This window comes from Melitaea cinxia, chromosome 12, assembly GCF_905220565.1.
Source record: "Melitaea cinxia chromosome 12, ilMelCinx1.1, whole genome shotgun sequence".
Classification (NCBI taxonomy): Eukaryota; Metazoa; Arthropoda; class Insecta; order Lepidoptera; family Nymphalidae; genus Melitaea; species Melitaea cinxia.
The window spans coordinates 3,363,601-3,382,644 of record NC_059405.1 but is presented as its reverse complement, the minus strand read 5'-3'; the positions used below and the strand labels follow the sequence as shown (position 1 = coordinate 3,382,644).

The following is a 19,044-nucleotide window of genomic DNA, read 5'->3' as shown; positions in this document are numbered from 1 at the left end:
GCGGTTGAGTGTGAAGCGCTTATTTATCTATTCATTTATGATCCGTGATACAAAAACCAATATATATTTTAAGCTCACTTTGAAAAATAATAAGGATCAATTATTATTATAAAGCAAAAGACCTAATCTTCTTCCATTCCATTTTTACATTACAAACACTTAAACAGGGCAACCTTAAATCTTCAGTTACGTTCCCCCTAAAGGTTCTATCTACTGCTTTTGAGACGAGGGGCGATATCACCGGGCCAGTGTCCCCTCATATGTGCCTTTTATCTGCTAAATTAGCGCTTCTGTTTTTGATGTTACCCCTACGACGAACTCTATATTAAATTGCAACAAAAAATGTAGTACCATTTCTTTAGTGTCTGAGAGAGCTTTGAAGAAAGACTATTAAGTTAGACAAAGGAACGGATGATATATAACATTTTTTCTTCTTTACTTCAATATAGGGACGAAGTTTACAATTGAAGTTTGAAATTAAGTAAAGTGATTTCGAAATTTAACTGAATCGACAAAAATAATTTTCAATGTGAAATATCAGATGAACCGTGGGGAATCCCCGCTGACCCGCCTCAGACTGGTAACAAATATGTGCACTAATACATTCACAAATATTTTGTTCTTATTCGTATTACAATAATCAATACTTTTGTAGACGTACACAATGAATATTATACTATGTTATAATTATACTATCTATCAGAATTAAAATTCCTACCAAGAAGACTTGAGCTTCAAGACAATAAATCCATTCATTTTTCATATTTCACTAGCTGTGTCCTGCGGTTTTATCTGTACTAATTTGAGGAAAAAACTATCCAGCACGAAAATATTTTTTTCAATTCCAATCAATAGTTCTTGAAATTGGCATTTACAAACAAAAACTCTATAGTTTTGTAATATTTGTATGGATGTGATCGCATTTTGTTATTTTTGTGGTTTGTTTCAAGTCTTAAGAAGATACATTATGTTCAGTACAAAATTGTGGTAAGGGATCTTCAACGTTGCCTCAGGGCGTTTGCCTCGCGAAGCCGGCGGTATCTGCGCAAAGCTTTAGATAGCTTGCGGATCTATTTATACTGTGTCTAGATAAATTTATAACAAAGATTTAATTCTACAAAAAAAAGTGTGATTTAGACCACACGACCGAAGCAAAACTTTTTCTCCTACAGTAATATACGATACGTAACTCTCTCGCTTGGTATCTTTGCTAACTTATATCTCGCTCTCAACTTCCTTTCACCTCGCCCGTAACGCTCTCGTCACGCATTCACCAGCTTACTTCCCAAGCCAACAGAAGTTTTACTTCAATACAATAATAGGTGCTGTTACTATCTCAAAACTGATTTATGATAACATTTACTAGTTATATTATTTTTTACATTTAATGTTTAATACATTTAACTCGCAAATCTTTGTGTGTTTGGCAAGAATATTTTTAAAACATTGAAAATTAGTTCAATTCTGTTCGGATATTCTTACAGGAAAATAGTTCCAGCTGCATAAAATATTTTAACGATGTTTATTTTTACACGATAAAAATATAAAAATATAGTAATAAGTTATACTTCATTATTCTTTTAAAATTTTATATTGTAAATAAGGTTCCGGTTTTTAATCAAACAAGGTTTTCGCATACAGCGTAAAAATATAACTAGCAATACCCGTTCGGATAATTTGCACTAAATAAGTATTATAATAGTCAATCATTTTGACGTTGTTTCAAAATTAAAGCTGTCATATATATAATTTTATTAATTAATTAATTTACAAAAACAAAAGCATTAATATTTTTTTTTATAATTTATGTGCATTAATTATGAGCTTTTTTTTTAAAAAAAAGGGAGGTGAACATCTTAACCTTAGCGTATTAATATGATATATGATTTTAATCTGCACAAAATTAATTACATAATCATAAGTTTAATACACAACGCAATAATCAGTTCGGTTTGACACGCGCAAGCGGACGGTTGTTAATTCCTGAGCTAGGTGACATGTCTATCAAAATGTCGTCAACTGTAAAATGTGTATCATGTAATATAGTAATTAATGAAGTGCTTGCCTTCATTTGTAATAAAATGGATGTAATGGACGAAGAAAGTATAAGCCGCATATGCGTCACAGCGTTTTCTCAAAGTGATATTACGACTGCTAAACGTCTACTGTATGAGTCCCTATCGAAGCAGATGAAGACCAGAAAGCGTGATGGGAAGACTTTGAGAGACATAGATGACATCCTATGTACACTGAAGGAAGCTGATCCTGAAGTTCTACCGATATTTGTCGCTCGAGAGTTGCAAAAACTACCCCCGGTTCTTTTCGACCATGTAGATGTAACGCAAATCCTTAAGGATTTGGTGATAATGCGCCAGGATATCAATAATATCTCTCAGTGCTGTGCAAGTAAGGAAGATTTAAATAAATTGAAAAAGGATATTGAAACACTAAAAGGAGTATCGTTTGTAAACAATTCGTCTAGACATATAAATCCGAAGAGGGGAGCCTGTAGATTAGAAAGTTTTGAATGTAACAGTGGACCTATGGGATTGCATCCTATAAATCGTGAGATGGATTTTTGTGAGGGTGTTTACTCATTATCACCGAAAGCAAAAAACCGTTACGAAAATATACACCATGATGAGGGTAGAAAGGAAAAAACGTCAGCGACTGAACAGGTGAATAATGCTATGTCGCCGGTGAACGTCATTGAGTCAGCTGTGAGCGAACCGTTCGAAAAGGTAAACAACGCGATGGCAGTGACGAGCGAGAGCGTGACTTGTACGTCGTTTACTCCTTTGCCTACAAAACCGAAAGACGGGCCGTGCTACAATAACCGCAGGTCGCAGGAGATAAAAACTTACACTCAAGTTTTAAATCACGGTGAATGGAAGCCCCAAGAAGAAAATAAATGGATATTAGTACAAAAAAAGAAATTTAAAAATAAATTTGTTGGAAACAAAGGAAAAGCCGTTATCGAATCCAATGTAAATTTTAAGGCTGCGGACATACGAATCCCATTGTATATTTATAACGTAGCGAAAGATGTGACGAAGGATGACATTCTAACTTATGTTAAAAATAAAACAGACGTTTATGTTGACTTAGAAAAAGTTATTATGAAAACGCCAAAGGAATATAACGCATACAAAGTCTATGTGCCTAAAAGTAAGTTAACATACTTTTTAAAGGATGAATTCTGGCTGGAAGGAGTCTCGTTTAGACGTTTTATAGACTTTAAAGGACGACATAATAGTGGCCAAGTGCCAAGGAGTACATATGATCAACATCAATAATGGCTGTTTCAACTAGAATAATTAGCTTCAACTGTAAAAATGTACGCCGGTCTGTTACTTGCTTGAGGTCACTCTGTCGAAACTCTGATATAATTGCCTTACAAGAGACATGGCTCTTACCACATGACATCGACTTTCTGGGAAGTATAGACAATAACTTCGCGTTTACGGGAAAATCAGCTGTAGACACTTCTCAGGGTATCCTCCGTGGACGACCTTACGGAGGAGTGGCACTATTGTGGAGGAAGTCTGCGTTCCCGCGTGTGTCGGTAGTTGAGTGTCATAGTGAGCGTGTGGCGGCTATTAAAATTCACCTCGACAGCGGTAAGTCGATGTTAGTGATTACTGTGTACATGCCTACAGACTCGGCGGTGAATCTTACGGATTTTACAAACTGTATGGGTGAAATAAGTGCTATAGTGGATACGAACAGTGTCGAGACTGTCTTTATATTTGGGGACTTCAATGCACACCCAGGTGAGCAATTTTCGATAGAACTTTTAACTTTCTGTAGCGAAAATATGTGGTCATGTGTAGATATGGAACTATTACCTAGCGACACCTATACATATATTAGTGATTCACACGGCTCTCGCAGATGGCTTGACCATTGTGTTGTTACCAGTGCCGCGCGGCATTCTGTATTTAATGTTTCTGTTCTGTATCATAACGTTTACTGGTCTGATCACTTTCCCTTATTAATTGAGTGTAATATTAATAATATCCAGTGTAAAATTGTGACCCCCACGCAATCTTATAATAAAATAAAATGGGGAGAGAGGGACAGTGATCAAATACAGAAATATACCGATTATTGTAATAATAAGCTACGCACAGTGGAATATCCAGCGGATCTTTGTGCATGTACCGATAAAAAGTGTTCCAATGTCGACCATAAAATTAAAATAGCATCTGTGTACGATGAAATTATATGTATTCTGAGAGACTCAGCAAAATGTAGCTATAAAGATAAAAGAGTTAAGAGGCACAGGTGTATAACGGGCTGGAATATGCACGTTAGTGCTGCTCACAGGGAGGCTCGATTTTGGTATCAGTCTTGGTTACTATATGGTAAACCATACTATGGTTTTATTTATGATAAGATGCGTGAATCGAGAAAGCTATTTAAAACGAAGTTAAAATATTGTCAAAATAACGAGAAACAAATAAAATTGGATATAATTGCACAAAATCATGCTGACAAAAATTTTAACAAATTTTGGAAAAATACGAATAAACTTAATCCAAAGTCGAGTTTCCCCGTGAGTGTAGATGGTAAGTTTAATCCTACCGATGTAGCGAATGCCTTCCGTGAGCACTTTAAGGTGGAGTGTCCCCTCCCTCTGGAGTCACAGGAGTTCGATGCTGGGTGTCGCGACGGGGACCTTACTATCAAATTTTCTGAGTTCGAGGTCGCCTCGGTTATCAAAGGAATGATCGGAGGTAAGTCTCCCGGTCACGACGATCTCAGCATCGAGCATCTGAAGTACGCGGGGGTGCACTTGCCTCGAGTGCTTACTATGTTATTTAATTTATGTTTAAGCCATTCTTACTTACCAAAAGAATTGATGTTTACTGTTGTTGTGCCTATTATAAAAAATAAAACTGGGGATGCCTCCGACATGTCCAATTATAGGCCTATATCATTGGCTACGGTTATAGCCAAGGTGCTTGACGGTTTGCTTGACAGAAAACTGACAGAAAACATGGTAAAGCTTTAGATTAGGTAAAATCGAATTTCGGGACCGTGGGGGGAAGGGGGGGGGGGAGGGTGGGGAACACTACCCCTGGTACCACTATCACACCTCGGAACCCCATAGTTATGGAGATATCGATGGTTAAAGTTTTGAGGTTAGAAGAAGAATTTCGTACCTTTCACACGTTATTTTCACATTTCACACGCGTTTTTTCACATTTCACACATTATTTTCACATTTCACACATTATTTTCACATTTTATAAGCTATTTTAAAAATAAAAACGATTTCGACTCCAAAATCAACAAACAATACAACTTCGATACTCATGCTCCATTCTATAGTTTTCACATCTTATTTTCACATTTCGCACTTAATTATAACATTCCACACGTTAATTTAACGTTTTCACACGGTTTCACACGGTTTTCACACTTCAAAACCCCATAGTTATAGAGATATCCATGGTTAAAGTTTTGAGGTTGATTGATCAACAAACGATACAACTTACGGTAACTATGCTTCGATCCGTAGCTTTAAGATGTTATATTCACATTTCGCACTTGATATTAGCATTTTAAACGTTAAGTTATTGTTTTTACACGATTTTTTTTAACAACTGAGAAATAGATGTTTTAATAAAAAATGACAGGCCACTTATCGTTTCGTTCTAAAACAATATACATTGTTTTTGTTTAAATAACTGTAAAGGCAAAAGTCTTACACCATACAGCCTTGTTTCATATTATATTTTTTAATTAAATAAATAAAATATAATGAAGTAAAAAACATGACATGAATAATTTTTTTTTTACAAAAATCTGACTTCAGAAAAAGACCGAAAGAAACCCATACCTATCTAATTTAAAAATTACACCGTTTGTAGACATAGTTTTGTTACAAAAAAAAAAACCCTAACCTATCTAATTTAAAAATTATATCGTTTATAAACATAGTTTTGTTACAAAAAAAAAAAAAAAATAACCCTAACCTATCTAATTTAAAAATTATATCGTTTATAAACATAGTTTTGTTACAAAAAAAAAAAAAATAACCCTAACCTATCTAATTTAAAAGTTACACCGTTTATCGACAATTTTGTTACTAAAAAAAAAAAAAAAATAACCCTAACCTATCTAATTTAAAAATTATATCGTTTATAAACATAGTTTTGTTACAAAAAAAAAAAAAAAATAACCCTAACCTATCTAATTTAAAAGTTACACCGTTTATCGACAATTTTGTTACTAAAAAAAAAAAATAACCCTAACCTATCTAATTTAAAAATTATATCGTTTATAGACAGTTTTGTTACAAAAAAAAAATAATCTACCACCTTTAAAGTTAGAGGAACGCTTGGCTCCGGCGCTGCGGGAAGTGCAGCCCTTCCGCCCTTGCGTGCGAAAGCACGCTCACTCATGCTCCGTTCCGCAGCGGAGGCTGGTCGCCTTCGGCGACCAGCCTCAGCCGCTCCTCTACGCATTCGTTCGCGCGCTTTCGCACGGCGGGCGAGGGCTGCCCTCCCTCCGCGCCTCCGCGACACAAAAAAAACACTCTAGGGGTAGGACAGACCAAGACCACGTGAACAGTGGGATGCTCCGATTCGGTTTTGGGTATTTTTCGAATTTCTAAACCTATATTCTAGCACGCAATGTTACTAAATATAAATTAATTTTGATAATATAATTTAAAATTATAGACCATAAATTTTGAAAATTAACTACATAGGTATTTATAAATTTATTTTAGTTCTATAGAATATTTTACACAATTGTTTGTTGAGAACAAAAACAATGAATTTGTGCTTATATTGTTTTAGAACGAAACAATAAGTGGCCTGTCATTTTTTATTAAAACGTCTATTTCTCAGTTGTTAATAAAATCGTGTAAAAACAATAACTTAACGTTTAAAATGCTAATATCAAGTGCGAAATGTGAATATAACATCTTAAAGCTACGGATCGAAGCATAGTTACCGCAAGTTGTATCGTTTGTTGATCTTGAAATCGAGATTATTTTTACGTACTTCTGTTCGAAAATAACTTATAAAGTTGCAAAACGGCGCATGAATTGCACTGCCCGCAGCGTTGGAGCTAAGGTGAAGTCAGACGCGGAGCTCAAAGGTATAATAATAGCTTTAAATTCTTCTTCTAACCTCAAAACTTTAACCATCGATATCTCCATAACCATGGGGTTCCGAGGTGGGATAGTGGTACCAGGGGTAGTGTTCCCCACCCACCCACCCCCCATCCCCCCACGGTCCCGAAATTCGATTTTACCTAATCTAAATCTTAGCCGAAAACATTGACATCCATGACTTACAGTTCGGTTTTAAGCCAGGTCTGTCCACAGAGAGTGCCATTTTCTGTCTCAAGCAGACCGTGCAGTACTACACGGCTAGAAAAACTCCAGTCTATGCTTGTTTTTTGGACTTGTCGAAGGCATTCGATTTAGTATCATATAATTTATTGTGAAATAAGCTAAGATGTGAAACCAGTCTACCTTCGGATGTCATATCAATATTTAAATATTGGTATGACAACCAAAGCAATTGCGTTAAATGGGCTGGCTCGAGGTCGGATGAGTATGGGCTAGAATGTGGAGTGAGGCAAGGGGGTTGACCTCACCAAAGCTTTTCAACTTGTATATGAACAAACTGATCGAGGGGCTCAGCAGCACTTACGTGGGATGCCATGTAGGCGGGACGTGCATAAATAACATAAGCTACGCAGATGATATGGTGTTGCTGAGCCCGTCGATCGGTGCCCTGACTAAGTTACTTAAATTATGTGAGGAATACGCAGTGGCTCATGGGCTCAAATATAACGCGCTTAAAAGTGAGTTCATGGTTTTTCAGGCTAAGGATACGAGGAGTAGGAGAGTTGCTTGTGTTACACTAGGGGGATCCCAGCTGAAAAGAGTTGACCGATTCAAATATCTGGGTCACTGGGTCACTGAGAACTTGTCAGATACGGTTGACATTGAAAGAGAGCGTAGGGCGTTGTCTGTTCGTTGTAACATGTTGATTCACAGATTTGCACGCTGTAGTAAACAAGTCAAACTGACGCTTTTCAAAGCTTACTGTCAATCTTTCTACACTTGCAGTCTGTGGGTCGACTTCACGCAGCGAGCATACAGCGCACTGCGCGTCCAATACAATAACGCGTTCAGGATGTTGTTCGGTCTGCCACGCTTCTGTAGTGCATCGTCTATGTTCGCCGAGGCGCATACTAATTGCTTCTACGCGATCATTAGAAAGCGGTGCGCCTCACTGTGGAAGCGAGTGCGTGGAACATCGAACACCGTCCTGAGTGTGTTGGCCGACCGATGGGACTCCCCATTGATTCATCGCTGGATACAGCTCCATGCTCCCGCTGCGGACTACTATTTTTAGTACGGGAGTCTCACCGGAAACCACAAATTTTAATTTAGTTTAATTTAATTTATATAATGTAATTGTTACTAACCCTCTTTTTGTTTTATCTTATTTGAAGTCTATTTATTACTAACACCTAATTTAATTTAATTTTGATTATGGATTTTTTCTGAAATAAATGATTATTATTTCTTTTATTCAATATATTTCATTATGATTACATTTTTAAATATATTTATAAAAAAGACAAATAAAAATATTTAAAAATATAAAAATAGTAGTTCTCCGGTGGCAGGGTGAGGCCCAGGCCGCCGGTACTTAAGGTTCCAGGCTGATGAACCTCCTCACAATGCGGGCCGTTTCAAGCAACACTGCCTTTTGAACCCGACCCTTGATCCAACAGTCAAGCGAGAGTTTCTTAAGGTGTTGGTCGAAACTCTTCGCTAATAGACCATTAACCGATACAACAATAGGAACCATTATTGTTGAGTCTACATTGCACATGTCGGTAATCTCGTGGGCAAGGTCTAAATATTTACTTAATTTTTCTTTTTCGGCCTTTACGAGATTATCGTCATGTGGAACTGTAATGTCAACAATAATTGCTCGGCGCGCTGATCGGTCTACTAGCACTATATCAGGTTTATTGGCTGCAATAAACCTGTCAGTGACAATAGATCGATCCCAGTAGAGCAATGCACGACCATTCTCAAGAAATGGCATTGGGCTATACCTATAATAAGGCAACTCATTTTCAACGAGGCCGTAACGAATAGCAAGTTGTTGGTGTATAATCCTGGCTACTTGGTTATGTCTGTGCAAGTACTCACCGTTAGCAAGATGACTACAACCGGAAACAACATGTCTAATGGATTCTCCAGGCTTATGGCAAGCTCGGCATATGTCTGGAGTTCCGTCTTTCATGATATGTTTCCGGTAGTTATTCGTCTTAATAACTTCGTCCATAATTGCACAGACAAAACCTTCGGTTTCTCCGAAGAGGTTCCCGTGTTGTAACCAGGATATAGAGCTGGGCTGGTCTACATCTGGGTCGGTCAGAACTTTGTAGAACCGGCCATGTAATTCCTTGCTCTTCCATACGGCCACGCGGTCAACGGTACGCATTACTATAGGCTTACGCCATTTCTCTTTGCCTAAGGACAGCGGAGTAAAGCCCCTATCAACTGCAACAACGTCCATGTGCATATCGCTCTTCATATTTAAAAAGTACTCTCTGAGATTATACACCTCACGATTGTGGAGATTTTTAGCGTTTAAAAAGCCACGACCCCCACATTTTCGTGGGATGTATAATCTCATCACAGACGATCGAGGATGGTGTATTCGGTACGTTGTTAACAGTTTACGGACTTGGCGATCAAGGGTATCTAATTCCGTTTGAGTCCATCTCAAAATGCCAAAGGTATAGACGATTAAGGGCATAACCCAACTGTTAAAGGCACGTACCTTGTTACCGCCCGAAAGAAAGCTATTGAGAACTTTCTTCAGCCGGCCAAAGAATCGTTCCTTTATCAGTTGTTTCATGGCTCCGTCATCAATGCCCAATGCCTCTGACATTCCGAGATATTTATAGGTTTCACCTTCGTTGAGAGATCTAAAAGACAAAGAGTTGTTAAGTTTTAAATTTTGTGATGATACAGTTCTACCTCTTTCTACATGGATGACAGCGCATTTATCCACACCAAACTCCATTCTTATACAAGTGCTAAAGGTTTCTGTTATTTTTAACAACTTGTATAAGTCTGGTAGTTTGGATGCGAAAAGCTTCAAATCATCCATATAAAGTAGGTGAGAGATTGCTTTGCTTCCTCTACGAAGGTGAAAGCCCAACCTTGAATCCTCTAATAAAGTGCTTAAAGGGTTCAAGGCTAGACAAAACCACAATGGACTCAAACTATCACCTTGAAAAATACCCCGCATAATCCTTATCGGTTCAGTCGATCCTGAAACATCAACTGCACCCGGATGACGTAAAAAAGTGTTCCACTGTCTCATACACGTACTCAGAAAAGAGCACAAAGCAGTATCAATTTTGTATAGCTCCATTACTTTCATAAGCCATGTATGAAGCACTGAATCATACGCTTTCTTGTAGTCAATCCAAGCGGCAGCCAGATTTTTCCGGTTTCGACGTACCTGTTGGCATATGGTCATGTCTATGAGGAGAAGTTCCTTAGTACCGCGACTACCAGACTTACATCCGTTCTGAATCGTAGCCAAAATATTATTTGTAGTAATATGTTTTGTAATTTTTGTGACGAGAACAGATGTAAGTAGCTTATAGATGGTGGGTAAGCAAGTTATAGGGCGGTAGTTTTTAGGATCAGCGGTACATCCCGATTTGTATAACAGGAATGTGGTACCAGTCGTCATAAATTTTGGTAAAGTATTAGTTGAAATTGCATTTTGAAATTGTGATGCCAGGATGGGGTGCGAACTATGAAACCATTTAAGCCAAAAGTTATGCAATCCGTCCAGTCCAGGACATTTCCAATTCGACGTTGAACGGATTGCATAACTTATATCTTCTGAATTTATTTTAATTTGTTCCATTTGTGGAAGTGAGCTGCACCTCCTCCTGACAGCATCCATCCAATCACTCTCAATGTGGTCAATGGGGTTTGACCAAATATTTCGCCAAAAATTATTTATCGATTCTCGGGTCGGTAAATTACCATTGACCACATTAGTAGTGCACTGTTCCCAATTCCTGTATACCTTTCGTTGGTCACTTTGGAATATGCTATTTTGATGATATCGATCCCTGCGTTTTTTATACCTCTTAATGCGTTTTGCCCATGCACAGAGTTTTTGCTTCAGAAAATCTATGCGGTCTGAGACTGATGTTATGTACTCGTTGGGTCTTATATTTGTACCCGCAAAAGCCTGGTGAACAAACCGCATGATTTTTGGACGCCTGTTACCTGCCCTGAAACATGTTAATTTGGCTATTAGTGTTCTGGTTAAATTTATTCGTTTTTCAATTCTGGCCTGCCAAGCTGGAGCTGTATGGGATGGTAAAGTAATTTTATTTGATTTAAACTTCACATTAGCTACATTACAAACAGCTGCAGCTCCACAGTACAGAAGTGAGTGAGTATCGGATAAATTTTGAGTGCTGTCTAAATATTGTTGTAAAATTTTATCCATAACACCTACTAAAGCCAAATTACGTCTGTGAATAGGCAAACGAGGTAGCTGTGGCCTAATATTTGGTGGCAAGGATCTATATTTCAAAATAGCATCCTCCAAAGCTCTCCTCATAGGCTCATTATCCTGTTCGTTTACCGACAAATCAACACTGTTAGGAGATATATGATTTATATTAAAATTTATTACCTCTCTTTGCTCTTTTTGTGATGTTTGTATATCACGAATGTGACTAACAGTATTAAGTTGTGGTAAATTTGTACGCAGCCGCTCAAGTACTGATTCATCCAGGAGGTGACAACGCTGAATGGCTCGTACTTGATCCGATAGTCGTTGTGCAGTTACGGTGACGGTTGGTTCTAGCGCCTGAAACAGAGACAACATCGTTGAACGATACGCAGTGAGGTTAATTCCCCCACCTGTCGCCTCATAGTACGCTCGCATGACACTCTCATTCATTTTTTGAGTCCATCTCATGCGGCGCACAGCACCACCGGCAGCGGGATTTCTTGTGGGAGCGCATTGTCCCTGAATCTCCAAGCAAGCTGGTGGCGGGCGTATGACTCGTCGACGGTTAGATGGTCTCGTAGATGAGTCAGCATCGTCAGCATCCGATTCCGCGGTGGACGGCGGTGTTTGATATTCGTCATCTGTCGTTGACTGTATTTCGGAGCTCGATGGAACCTTTGGTGTTTTTTGTGCGCGTCGTCCTCTGGCTTTATTCATTTTATCTTCTTGGTATTAGTCATTTTTGTGATATTTTAATTGTATTTTCATATTTAAATATATTTTAAAATAATAAATTTAATGACAAGATAAAAAAGCGTCATTTCAGTTGACAGCTGCCAGGTTTATTTTTGATTATTATTATTATTATTATTATTATTAATAAAAATAAAATAATCTAGTAATCTAAGGAAGAAAAATAAAAATGTTCAGTTTTTTTTTTAAATTAAATCAAATTTGCTTTTGCTTTCTTTTAATATAATTATACTCGTATTACTAGACTTGTACGCTACATACCTTTATTTTTATTCTGTTTTGAGTAAGTAGTTCAATCTTCTTGTCCGATAAGAAAATTTTCTTTTATAATGATTTTTAACCGACTTCAAAAAAAGGAGGAGGTAACTGAATTCGACCGATATATATATATATTTTTTTTATGTATGCTCGGCGATAACTCCGTCTTTTATGAACCGATTTTGATATTTTTTTTTGTTGGAACGGAGATATCCCTAGTTTGGTGCCATGATAAGGAAACCAGGATCTGATGATGGAATCCTAGAGAAATCGAGGGAACCTCTCGAAAATCCGCATAATCGCGCGCTTTTTACTGGGTGTACCGATTTTAATGATTTTTAATTTAATCGATAGCCGATGTTTATGATGTGGTCACATTTAAATTTCACCGAGATCTGATTACAACTTTTGGAGTAATCTTTGATAATACGTATTTACTTGACTATTTTTTCATCTACCTACGATGTATTACTTGTCGATATAATTGAAGTCGGGTTTTCTTCGTTTGCCTGCAAACACAATTATAGTTATTGTGTTTTCGATGGACCACGTCCTCTTGTTACATTCAAGCTAAAATGTAATCTCAGTAAATAGTCTCTAGTAATTTTACTTAGTAATTGTACATATTTTTCAGTGTAACTTATTTCTTTCATCTCATTTCAGTCCACATGCCTCAAACACATAACGTCTTCATGTGCTTTTTTGTATTTACATATATTTTTATTTATTTTTTTAACGCTGGGGTCGCAATAAAGAGCATGATCCGCCTGTGGGTAAGTGGTTACCGTAGCCTATTGACGGCAGCAACATCAAAGGTAAGCGCTTGGCCGATCCTTCTACCGCTGTCAACACAGCGCGTCCCCAGGAGCACAACCTTACTTTAACCTTTCAGGGACATAACATCGGGCCAAAGCTTGTTCTTTTTTTTTAGTGTTTTTGTTGTAGTTAAGTTTATATTTTCGTTGAAATGTTTGAGGTATATACATGTGTAACCGGCTAATTTCTACTAGTCGGTTTTAGACCTTACCAAATACTCTACCTAGGATAGAATTAAATATGGAAAGGCTTTAGCTTTGCATGTATAATTTCATGCTGTCTGAGCTCGAATACTGGAATTAGAAACATATTCTAAATTATTTTATTTTACTTTAGACAACACGTTCAGTGGTAATAGAAGCTGGCTGTAATGGCACAAATATGTTTGTCGAAAACTACATACACTTCTAGTATATACATTACTATCAAGTTTATACATTATTATTCACGATAAGTTTAAAAATCACTTAAGGAACAAATTTTTGTTGTCAGACCATTTAAAAAAAATATCGGAATGTTTACTTTATGTCTTGGTTGTGAAGAGTTCCAAATACTTTCCGTCAAATATGAAAACATGTAAACAATAGAATGTTGTGTAATAAATAATTCTTATGTGCCCGTAGATTACGGATAATCTAAAGCTTCACTTCACTTCAGCCTATCGCAGTCCACTGCTGGACATAGGCCTCCCCAAGTTCGCGCCACACATCCCGGTCTTCCGCAATCCTCATCCAGCCTACACCGGCAATCTTACGTAGATCGTCGGTCCAACGGGCCGGAGGACGTCCCACACTGCGTTTGCCAAGACGCGGTCTCCACTCTAGGACCCGTCTACTCCAACGGCCATCGGTCCTGCGACACAGATGACCAGCCCACTGCCACTTCAACTTGCTAATTCTGTGGGCTATGTCGGTTACTTTCGTTCTCCCGCGGATAGTCTCATTTCTAATCCTGTCTTTGAGAGAGACCCCAAGCATGGCCCGTTCCATTGCACGTTGAGCGACTTTAAACTTGTGGACCAGTCCCTTGGTCAGTGTCCACGTCTCGGCTCCGTATGTTAACACAGGCAGGACGCATTGCTCGAAAACTTTTGTCTTCAAGCATTGCGGAATCTTCGAAGTGAAGACTCGACGGAGCCTGCCAAACGCCGCCCAGCCCAACCGAATCCTCCTATCGGCCTCCTTCTCGAAGTTGTTGCGGCCTAGTTGGATAGTATGGCCTAGGTAAATATAATCCTGAACAACTTCGAGAAGGGTACCATCGACCGATACCGGTATCGGTATGACTTGGTTGTTAAACATAACTTTCGTCTTATCCAAGTTCATACAGAGACCGACACGTCGGGAGGACTCGTTTAGGCCGGCCAGCATTTGGCCTAACTCATCCAGCGTCTCCGCAAAGATGACAATATCGTCGGCGAAACGAAGGTGAGAGATGAATTCACCGTTGACGTTGATGCCCCGTTCCCCCCAATCCAAGGTCTTAAAAACATCCTCTAGCGCAGTGGTAAACAGTTTCGGTGATATTACATCCCCCTGTCTTACCCCGCGCCGGAGGGAAATAGGTCTTGTTCTTTGGTCATTGACATGAACGGTCATCGTCGCCGCGTCGTACATAGATTTTAGTACCTCGATATATCGCCAGTCGATATGACATCTCTGCAGAGAGTCCAGGACAGCCCAGGTCTCGACGGAGTCGAAGGCTTTCTCGTAGTCCACAAATGCCATACACAGCGGTTGATTATATTCTTCCGTCTTTTGGATAATCTGCCGAACAGTATGGATGTGGTCCACGGTGCTGTAGCCATTTCGAAACCCAGCCTGCTCTGGTGGTTGGAATTCGTCGAGTCTTCTGGCGAGACGATTCGTAACAACCCTCGAAAACAGCTTATAGACGTGGCTCAGAAGTGAGATCGGTCTGTAATTCTTTAACAGAGACTTATCGCCTCTCTTAAAGAACAGCACCACCACACTCCTGGACCACGCCTCCGGCGTGGTACCTCGGTGGATGACGGCGTTAAATAGTCTTGCCAAGGCTTTCAGGACAGGTCGCCCTGCGGCTTTAAGGAGTTCAGTGGTAACTCCGTCATCCCCCGGGGCCCTTCCGTTTTTAAGCTGCCCGAGCGCTGCACCAATCTCATCCTCTTCGAAGTCCGGGATACACTCCGAATAATGGCGCAACAATGGTGCCCGTGGATCTTCGGTGTCCCAAGTCGCAGGCTTGCGTGCGCTCGACGAGTACAGCTGTCCATAAAAATTCTCAACCTCTTCTCGGACCTGAGGGCGAGAGCAGACGGTTCTGCCATCTGCTGTTTTAAGCTTCGCAAGAAGGCTTCTCCCCAATGGTCTTTGGAAAACTTTGGACCCCCTATTCTGCTCAATCAGAGTAGCAACCTCTCTCGTATTTGAGCAGCGGAGGTCTCGGCGAATAATTTTCCGTACCCTCTTGGAAAGAGCCCTCTGTTCTGGCGAAGCAGCCGGCAACTCGCGCCTCTGCCGCATCAGATCCAAGGCTTCGGGAGAAAGTTTGGACTGCTTCGTTGGCTTTGTTGGTGGAAAGTGCCTGCGACCCAGTGTACACACCGTCTTCACCACGTTGTCGGTTATCTCGTCCACGTCGCTAGTAGTTTCCAGCGAATCGAATCGGTTTTGGAGTTCCAACTGAAACTGCTCGGAGCCACATAGTATTTGGGGCAGCGTAGGTCGGAGAGTAGATTTCATCAAGCGGGTCCGCTCCTTTCGGAGACATATATTCAGAGTGCCCCGTACTAGCCGGTGGTCGCTGCCGGTGTTAAACCTGTTAACCACTGAGACATCTCTGAATATATGCCTTTTATCCGCTATGATGAAATCTATCTCGTTCCTCGTCACAGTATCGGGGCTTTGCCATGTCCACCTCCTTTGGGGCTTCTTCTCAAAAAATGAGTTCATCAAGAAGAGCCCCTCCGATTCGAGGAAGTTGACAAGCGTCTGCCCCCTGTGATTCCTGTGCCCCAATCCGTGTGGTCCGATGCTCGATCCGTCGCGGCCTTGTACTCCCACTTTAGCGTTGAAGTCTCCCATAACAACGCTGTAGAAGGTCGAAGTAGTGCCATGTATGGCCCTTGTGATATCTTCATACTAGGCTTCGACTTCATCGTCAGAGTGTGCCGAGGTCGGCGCATATACCTGTATCACTTTCAGGGAGTACCTGTCGGTGAGCTTAAGTACAAGGTACGCTACCCGGGTCGACACACTACTGACTTCCACAACGTTGTTAGTGAGAGTCTTGTGAACCAGAAAACCGACGCCACCTTGGGAAAGCCCATCACCTTCACGGAAGTAGAACAAGTGCCCGGAGTCCAGGATCATCGTGTCCTCTCCCTCTCTTCGGACTTCAGACAACCCCAGTATGCTCCACTTAATGTGACTAAGTTCTACCTCAAGTTCGGTGAGGTGATGGTCCAACCGTAGCGTGCGTCCATTATACGTAGCCAGGAATATTTTTCTATGGCAGCCTCCCGTACCCCGGTGATTCTTAGCACCCTCTACCCCACCGTTACCACGGCCGCTGCCGTAGCCGGGAATAGTGGGGCTGCCGGGAACTGAGGGCCTTATTTTTAGGTTCGAACTCATGGGGGTTTTTGCCCATAGTCACCACGCTGGGCAGGCGGGTTGGTGACCGCAGGGCTGACTTTGTCGCACCGAAGACGCTGCTGCCCGTCCTCGGTCTGTGCATTTAAAAAGCCAGCAGTTGGATGGCTATCCCGCCATCGGTCGGCCTTTTAAGTTCCAAGGTGGTAGTGGAACTGTGCTATCCCTTAGTCGCCTCTTACGACACCCACGGGAAGAGATGGGGTGGCTAAATTCTTTAGTGCCGAAACCACACAGCACATCTAAAGCTTACAAATACAGAATTAAATTATGGGCCTAATAAATTTAAACAGTTATTATCATTAAATTTATTTTGCGCTATTGTTTACACTTTATAATTTATATTTACGTATTATTATATTACGTATTTAGTATAATGTAATGACCAAAATTTTTTATTTTTATACGAATGTTTTGAATTTTTATTTTACTACACAATGTTATATGACAGTGAAATATGAATATAGGTTTTATAATTGTACACAAAAATTTAATACTTAAACCACTTTGTCCAAGTAGGTATATACGCTCCCGCCTAAAATATCCCGCTGCTGGGCATAGGAATCTTTCCCCTTGTAGGAGAAGGATCAGAGGTTAATTCATCACGCTGCTCCAATGCTCGTTGGCCGATATATTCCCTCTTAATGAGTAACGATCACTATTAACTGCAGTTTAACGTGCTCTCCGAGGCACGGTGGGAAGACCCACAGGGACAAACAACCAAACCGAAAATAAATATAAACACAAATATCCACTCCGAGCGGTTATCGAACCCGCGACCGTCGGTGTTTAGGCACCGCGAAACGCTCGCACTATTACACCAGAGCGGACGTCAGCCCAGTATATAACATACCTATAATTCTATATGTACTAAAATGCTCTATAACAAGTTATAACTGTTACTGTTCTAGAAGTTTCTGATTTATAGAAAATATCATCAGTATAAAGATATAATACATAAAATTAATTATATTAGCATTCATTTTATTTACTTCCTATATTTCCTTTTCGAAGGAGGAAAAATGAGTAAATATATAACCTTCAATAAAAGTTCAATACAGAATTAGACATGGCATAATCACATTAAAGTTTTAATACGAATCGTATATTTTTTCGTTAAATTATTTTTTGAACTTTCCACTTCGATGATTGAATACATAATACCAAAGACCGTCACGAAACGACGACAAAACATTTCGTTGTACCAGGGGATAATAAAATGGGTGGAAGTTTACTCAGAAATCAAAACAATTATGTTTATTGTTAGCGTCCCCTACGAAAAGTATAAAAAAGGTACTCGCGGGATTGAATCTGCACTCAAAAGATAAGGAGGTTCGTTTGCGGATGGTTATGCATTAGCAAAACTGAAAGTTGGTTTATTCGTAATATTGAATATTGGTAGTGTAGGTATTTGAAAACGAAACGCCTCTGACAGGGTCGGCCGCATTTATACCGACCTGTAATTTTAAAGTGTCCATATTAATATAAATACTCAAACGGCGCTCAGTTTTGTCTTCATTAAGCTGTTATATAAACTTTTATATTCTAAGTGGTAAAAACAATTTTGACGTAGAATTGTATAATTAAAAATAAAAAAACACATATCTTAAAACATACGTGTGTGTATCGTCTGTTCCTATGATAAGCAACTTAATGCTTGTGTTACAGGTAACAGCCGACCGTTATAACTATTGTTTTTAATATACATAGAAATAATAATGTATAAATAATATATGTGGAATATGTCAATTTCTTAGCTTCCTAAACTCTAATCCACGGCTTTGACTACTGCCTTACTTTTATGAGTAATCAGTATATTTTATACAAATTTTCTCATCAAATAGATAGCAAAAAGTTTTATTTCTTCATTGATTCCAATAAATCCTGAAATTAGCACTTAATCGAATACGTATATTACAACATAAATTTTAATTTGTAAAATGACCACGTGAAGCCTATTTGAAGAAAAAAATTTTTGTTTTTTTTTTTCATACTAAATAATTTCTTGTCTGATGTATCTGTGATACGCATCCCGT

The 19,044-nt window shown here is 39.3% G+C and overlaps 2 protein-coding genes across 2 annotated transcripts; one reads left to right on the top strand and one right to left on the bottom strand.

The window, feature by feature from the left end:
- The first annotated feature begins 2,081 nt into the window (after positions 1–2,081).
- On the top strand, positions 2,082–3,296 carry LOC123658655. Its single transcript, XM_045594018.1, has one exon. It carries the CDS (start codon positions 2,082–2,084, stop codon positions 3,294–3,296), a length of 1,215 nt encoding a protein of 404 aa, XP_045449974.1.
- A 4,965-nt stretch (positions 3,297–8,261) lies between these two features.
- LOC123658654 lies at positions 8,262–12,266 on the bottom strand. Its single transcript, XM_045594017.1, has 3 exons — positions 10,222–12,266; positions 9,837–9,984; positions 8,262–8,396 (listed from the first exon to the last, which is right to left on the bottom strand). The coding sequence occupies exons 1-3, from the start codon at positions 12,264–12,266 to the stop codon at positions 8,262–8,264; spliced, it is 2,328 nt and encodes a 775-aa protein (XP_045449973.1).
- Between the last annotated feature and the right edge of the window lie 6,778 nt (positions 12,267–19,044).